We start from the raw sequence: 6,752 nt of genomic DNA on the forward strand, positions 1-6,752 counted from the left end.
GCGAACCCCCCAGTATGCGATGTTTTAGTTTAAATGTACCGTTTCGTGTTAAATTGCACTACAGCTAGGTCTCACTAATCCTATGATCGATTAATTATGACAAATTGTGCTCTTTTTATGTATCATAAGGCAGATGCTTAAAAATCAAGAAATTTTATAACAAATTATTCGTACACTTTCTTCGATTATCGATATCGATTTATTTTCGAATCAAAGAAATATAAATAAAAAAAACGTTTTCATTCGTACACGTTTAAATATGTTTTAGATTCAGTTCACTTTGTTCTAATTTTACACTTTCACTGTGTAAGTTTTCCCACAGACTACTTGTAGTGTGGAAGTTGTACTTGTTCTTACCATATTTTGCTGTATTTCTATCATTTATCGATTGGCGAAAATGTTTTGTGCAGCTATTCATTTATGTCTAGGGAAAAATCAATCTGACCTGTAACAAAGAACCACCATGACCTCCACAAAGAACCCTCAGCGATGCAGCACTCCTGCGAAAACTAAGCCCCTGTCACTCCTCTCACCAAACAATCGAAACCTTCACCTTGTACCTGCTACTCCCGTAGCGGAAAAGACATTGGCCTGCCACACAAAAGTCCACACCGAAACACTGCGCTGCCACCCAGTGTCAATTGATATCGTCCCCCGTACGGCCATCGAACGGGACGTGGACTCTCCTCTCCGGCGGTTCGGCGGAAGCCCAAGGTATCGTGCCCGGGCACTGTAAAAAGGGGAAACAATTCATTCATCTACCCTGTAGCCTGGCCCGCGATTAGTGTGTCACCCATGGGCAAGGTCATCATGCCGTGGCGGTCAAATAGTTTTGCCAAACGCACCGTGCCCTTCCCGAGCGATCGAACGTGGCGGGTGCGATCATCTGCCGCTGTGCGAACGGGGTTCGGCACGTTCGAATTTTCTTCTTCACTGCCCACGCCTTCTGCTTGCCCGTTGCTGTTGCTTGTGGTGTTAGTTATTGGAGCATCGTCCCATCGGCATTGTAGTGGCTGTGGATGTGCATTGATCTGTGCAGTCACCCGAACGGGGGAGATAGTGTGGAATCGTGAGTGAAATAAATTAAACAAAGTGTTGAGTGCGAGCTTCAATCGATAGCGGCATTCGCAGGGTTGGGGTTAGTTGATGGATCGATAGCACATTTGCTATCACGTCCGCAAGAGCTAACGAGTGTGCGGTGGTAATAACAGCTCACTACAGTCGGGCGCAAGATTTATGGATGCATCAGAACAATGCCGATCATGGGAACGGTTCATAAATCAGCGGCAAAAGTGACCGATCGATCGACGAGCATTACTATTACTGTGGTATTTTACACTATGGTTGGTGCTTTGCATATTCTTCAGAGGAGAAGTCCAGGAAATAGTTGGCTAATAATACATTTTATCATTAAAATATGTAACTCACTAAGACATACAATAATTTTAAAATTTGTAATAAAATGGATAAGGATATGAAGATATTTCTTTCTCTCACTCTCTTTCTCCTATTTTATTTAACTATACTCTCTCTAACTCGTCCCTCGCTCATGCTATGTCCATCCATAACCTTGGTATTATACTCGACAGTCGTCTTAACTTTAAACTGCAGCTTGATGAGGTCCTAATCGAAAAAAAAGCTAATCGAACCCTTGGGTTTATTTTACGTTTTACCTCTATTTTTAGAGATCAAAGCTTCCTAAGAAACCTTTATTGTGCTCTGGTAAGGCCTCTTCTGGAATATGCTAGTTTCATCTGGAATCCTCCTACTATTGATGGCTGTTCGAGAATTGAAAACATTCAGCGCCTCTTCACCAGGAAGGCTTTTCGTCGTTTGTTCGGTGCTGCCTCACTACCATCCTATGAAACGCGTTTGCATTTCTTCAATCTTCCGCCACCCAGTGTTTCAGGCATGTTTTATTGGTGGCTTATTACTTTCTGCTACTGATGCTCCTGATTTACTCTCGTCCATCTCGCTGTATGTTCCCTCTCGTTCTCTTCGTCCTCGTGATCCTCTGTCAATTGAAACACATCATACTCTTTATACTTTCAATTATCCTCTCCTATCCTGTTTCATGTTGTTTAATCACTTTTACTATCTCTATGAGCCGGTCTCGTAGTACAGTCGTCAACTCGTACGACTTAACAACATGCCCGTCATGGGTTCAATCCCCAAATAGACCGCGCCGCCATACATAGGATTGACTATCCTGCTATGGGGGGGAATTAATTAGTCACTGAAAGCCAAGCCCACAAGTGGGTACAGGCAGGCCTTGACCGACATCGGTTGTTGAGCCAAAGAAGAAGAAGAAGACTATCTCTTTGATTTCGATTCCTCTCTGAACTCTTTCCGAAACCGGATTTTTTCTTCTAATTCTTTTTAATTATTCTTCTTAGTTTTCATTTACTTTCTTTTTTCTTTAAGTTTATGATAGTCTCTACGCTCTACCTATGTTTTTTTTTTCTTTTATTTTTTGCTAGGTCAAGACTAGTTTAGTTAGGCTTAGTTTTTCATGAATTACTTTGTTCATTTGTTAGTGTTTAATTAGTTTTAAGCCTGTTTTATTTAGCCTTGATGGCGGATATTGGATTAATAAATGAAATGAAATGAAATGAAATGAAATGAAATGAAATGAAATGAAATGAAATGAAATGAAATGAAATGAAGACATGATAAATCATGTAAAACTGAAACAAGACAATAGAACATAAAAGAAACCAAAAGAAAAATAAAAACGTATACGTTTATAAAAAAAGATTACACACATTAACATTTAAAAAACATAAAACTATAATGAAAAACTAAAACATAAAAATGAAAAAATAAACTCTAACGACTAAAAAAACATAAATATAGAGAACGTCAAAAATGGAGAGAAAAACATAGTATGAGAGAGACAAACATTGCAAACATTGACAAAAAGTTGTTAAAGCATGTACAACTATAAGAAGACAATAGAGCATACACAGAAAATAAGGCACACTTATTAAATTGAAAAGATTAAAAATTACGGTACAATAATGCTAAAATAACAAAATCAACGAAATTCATGCATAATATTGGTGATTCTGTAATAATTTAAATAATTTCCCAATTAAAATCTCATAACAAAAGCATTATATCAGCTCAAACCAAGACAACTCAACACCATTACTAACCCACATTCGATTTGTCACCAATTTCCTTAGCCTCTCGGTAATCGGTACCGGTACTCCATTCGTAACCAGTCAGTCCAGAACACGCCGGCACACTCAGCGTCATTGAGCGGAGGCTGAATAATGAGCCCGATCAAGCGTATCACGTATAAAACAACAGCAAAAAAGCACCAAAAGTGCACTTGCATAATATAATGCCACAACACTGCAATCAGGTGACGCGAAACGGTACCCACGGTTGGTTTTACTGCTGTTTACAGAACGGGCTCCATTATCTAACAGAATTACAAATTTGTCAAATCATTTGCGTACCGATTCGTTCCGATTCCCGGGAGGCAGTTTGCAGCCAGTCGTTGCGTGCCGAATGGGGAAGGAGCGCTTTGACGTAAAATCGACGTTACAATTTGCATGTCAGTTGTCGGTAGACGTAATACGTGCATGCTGTGTCTGTGTATATTACCATTATTTTGTCATTTGTTGGTTTGTTGATTTGGTTGCCCAGAGCCAGAAGATTTCAATCTATAGTTGCTTACATCGTTTGTGTACTTTCTTGCTTTATTGAAGAGAGTCAGAGTGCTGCTGCGCTCGTTATGGACATTTAAAGAAGTTAAACGCACCCGAAATCACACTTCCTGCTTCCTGCTTGGCGTGTTGCTACTACTGCTGCTGCTGCTGCTTGTTTTAACACATTTCTTTTTTACCATGCTGTGTGCGATGCTTTCTTCAAGCCACACCCTTCCATCCAATCACGACAATTTGCTAATTACACCCAATTGTTTGACGATGAACTTTCCTCTGGCGCAGTGCGTTTGTGTCGTATCGAATTTTACCACCAACTTGGCATCCCCCCTTTCTTTTTCGTCTTCAAATTCGTCTCCATACGGATGGGTCTCCCCGAATTGAAGTTCGGTCGTTAATCGATTTTTGGCGCGATTGTACCGGCCCGATCGTTAGTTAGGTTTGTCTTCCGGCGTGACACCGGGCAGGTGCAATAGCAATTTTTACCAACTGTGCAGTTAGTTGATGTAACGCACAGGTTAGATATTTCGTCCAGTTCTTTTCGAAGTTTGCTTTATGTAACCAGCGGAAAATGGTTGTCGGTTAGGAAGAGGGGCATAAATTCCTCACTTTTGAACCATGAAAAGAAAACAAATAGGTAAGTCAGCTCGATTAACTGTTTACATATAACGGCTTCATTTGTTTTCGTTTAAAATTGTATTTAATAATACGTAACAAAAATACGTTTATGTAATGCTTACATTATATCAATTCATAATTGTTATTTGTTCTATTATTATAAGATACAGTTTTACTGCAAATACCTTCTTGTTTAATATTCTAATTAAAATCAATAGAAAAAGAAAATAGAGCCGGTCTCGTAGTACAGTCGTCAACTCGCACGACTAAACAACATGCCCGTCATGGGTTCAAGCCCCAAATAGACCGCGCCGCCATACGCAGGACTGACTATCCTACTATGGGGGGGAATTAATAAGTCACTGAAAGCCAAAAGCCCACAAGTGGGTACAGGCAGGCCTTGACCTACAAAGGTTGTTGAGCCAAAGAAGAAGAAGAAGAAGAAGAAAAAGAAAATGTTCACAAAAATAATTAAAAATAAGGAAAAGAGTGATCAATCAAACCAAATCACAAAACATCAAAACAAACAAACAAACAAAACAATCTGAAAAAAAGAAAAAAAAAACACATAATTTCAAATGAAGAAAACACGAAAGTAAAAGAAAATTAGAAACATTAAAAGAATACTTCACTATAAAAAAATAAACATGAAATACAAAGAGTTAAAGAAATGAATAAAATATCAGAAACCTAGAAATAAATCAACTAATATAAAAAAAAAACAAGACAACTAAGAAAAAAGAATGAACATAACTTGAGATGAAGAAAAAACTAAACTATTAGATAGCATCAAATGTATAAATTGTAGTCAAAAGAACGAGAAAGAACGAGAAAGCATAAAAGTAAAGAAGATAAACTGAAAAAAAACATAATATTACAATTCCATTATTCCGCTGCATCATATTTTGATTGTCATAAATTTCACACCTGAATAAATTAAAACATAACTAAAAAATACGAAAATATAATTGTGACATAAGTTCCTCAACTATCAAATCAAACATTCTCGCACGATATAAACACAGCTTTAGCAGGCAGCTGTTCCGCTACGCCTCAAACAACCAAATCACAGTAAGCTACGAACCCCAAATCCTGCCAAACGTCATTCCACAAAGGTTCAGTGTGTCCCAAATCGTTTCCAAATTTGTAGCCAAAACACGCGCCCTCTGCGTCACAATGGCCCCGCCAGTGGGCACGCCCCGCATTGACAACCGGCCACCGCTGATGTTCGTAGAAAATGTGCTCAAAACGGCCAAGATGGTGCGGGACGTGGAGCGCCAGTGGACGATCGTACGGGAAAACAAGGAGCTGATGAAACGCATCAATCAAATCTATCGCACCAAGGTTCGTTTCCAAATTCCTATGCCATGTGCTGGGGCAAAATGAAAAAAAAAACTAAACCCTCCCCACATTTTCCAGGGCTTCCTAAACGTGAACTACAACTATCGCGTGCACCAGAGCCTTCATTCGACGGCCCGCGGGCGGAGGGCCCGCGCGATCGAGCGTCAAAATCAAGCCCTGCTCAATCGGCTGCTGCGCCGGAAAGCAACGGTGGACAGCAATTTGCCGCGTCGGAAGCGAACCCCCAACTGGGTGCAGGTCGATCAGCTGCACCGGATGGCGATCGAATTTTGGGAGCGCACCGATCGGCGCTTATGCCAGCTGTCGATCGAGCTGTGCCCGGGGGTATCCTTCGATGCGGTAAACCTCGGCAGTGGGAAACTGTTTCGCATCTACGACGGCACGCTGGTGGTGATACGGGCGGGCACGGTCCACTCGGATGAGGATTTACGAGCGGCGTACGGTACGCTGCGGCACCTGGAGCGGGGCAGCTTCGTTAAGCAGGTGGTGGATGGGAGAGAATACTATCTCATTACGCTGCGAACGATTGGGCGGATCGCCGATGGGAAGCTGGTGGGGCGCGTGAAGCCAAGCTCGATGGAAAAGCTGGACCTGATCAACTCGTACGGGTCCAAGTTTGGTCGGTGCAAGGAGCCGATCTATTTCGACAGGGTTAGATCGTGAGCATAAGTTGAGCAAACTTGTTGGATAAAGAAGCACATGGTTAGCTAAGCAGACAAACTTATTAAGTGCCAGCAAAGAAAGGCCTTTAGTTGTTTTTTTATGATTTTGTTTTAAAAAGTTAGTCTCAAAAAAGCTACTCTCCAGCCGAAACACATTGAGCCGATTAAATAAATCAAATTATTTAAAGTCACGCAAAAACTTAATCCCATCAGCCAAGCCTCCGCCACTTATTACCACATTTGAAAGCGTGTGAAAAGGTTCATAATCGGACGAACCAGCCCCTGCTGCTGCCAGCATCGACAGGTTCGCCGCTCTCGCGTTCGACCAAGTCACCGTCGACGGGCCGATCGGAAGCGTGAAAAACAAAAGTTATACTGTGTGAAACCGGGCCCGCTCGTATCGCGAAAAGCTTTAAATTTTTCATCACCCTTTCTC

The 6,752-nt window shown here is 41.1% G+C and overlaps 1 protein-coding gene across 1 annotated transcript; it reads left to right on the plus strand.

Moving 5' to 3' along the window:
• Positions 1 to 5,363: 5,363 nt before the first annotated feature.
• On the plus strand, positions 5,364 to 6,528 carry LOC120897563. The gene is made up of 2 exons (XM_040302541.1): positions 5,364 to 5,636; positions 5,712 to 6,528. The coding sequence occupies exons 1-2, from the start codon at positions 5,469 to 5,471 to the stop codon at positions 6,315 to 6,317; spliced, it is 774 nt and encodes a 257-aa protein (XP_040158475.1). The 5' UTR covers positions 5,364 to 5,468; the 3' UTR covers positions 6,318 to 6,528.
• The last annotated feature ends 224 nt before the right edge of the window (positions 6,529 to 6,752 follow it).

The sequence above is a fragment of the Anopheles arabiensis genome, chromosome 2, assembly GCF_016920715.1.
Source record: "Anopheles arabiensis isolate DONGOLA chromosome 2, AaraD3, whole genome shotgun sequence".
Classification (NCBI taxonomy): Eukaryota; Metazoa; Arthropoda; class Insecta; order Diptera; family Culicidae; genus Anopheles; species Anopheles arabiensis.

Bases quoted from the DNA above. Each gene is read 5' to 3' on its own strand.
- LOC120897563 (XM_040302541.1), top strand. From the start codon at position 5,469: ATGGCCCCGCCAGTGGGCACGCCCCGCATTGACAACCGGCCACCGCTG. The intron at 5,637-5,711 runs GTTCGTTTCCAA...CACATTTTCCAG, and splicing joins ATCAAATCTATCGCACCAAG to GGCTTCCTAAACGTGAACTA.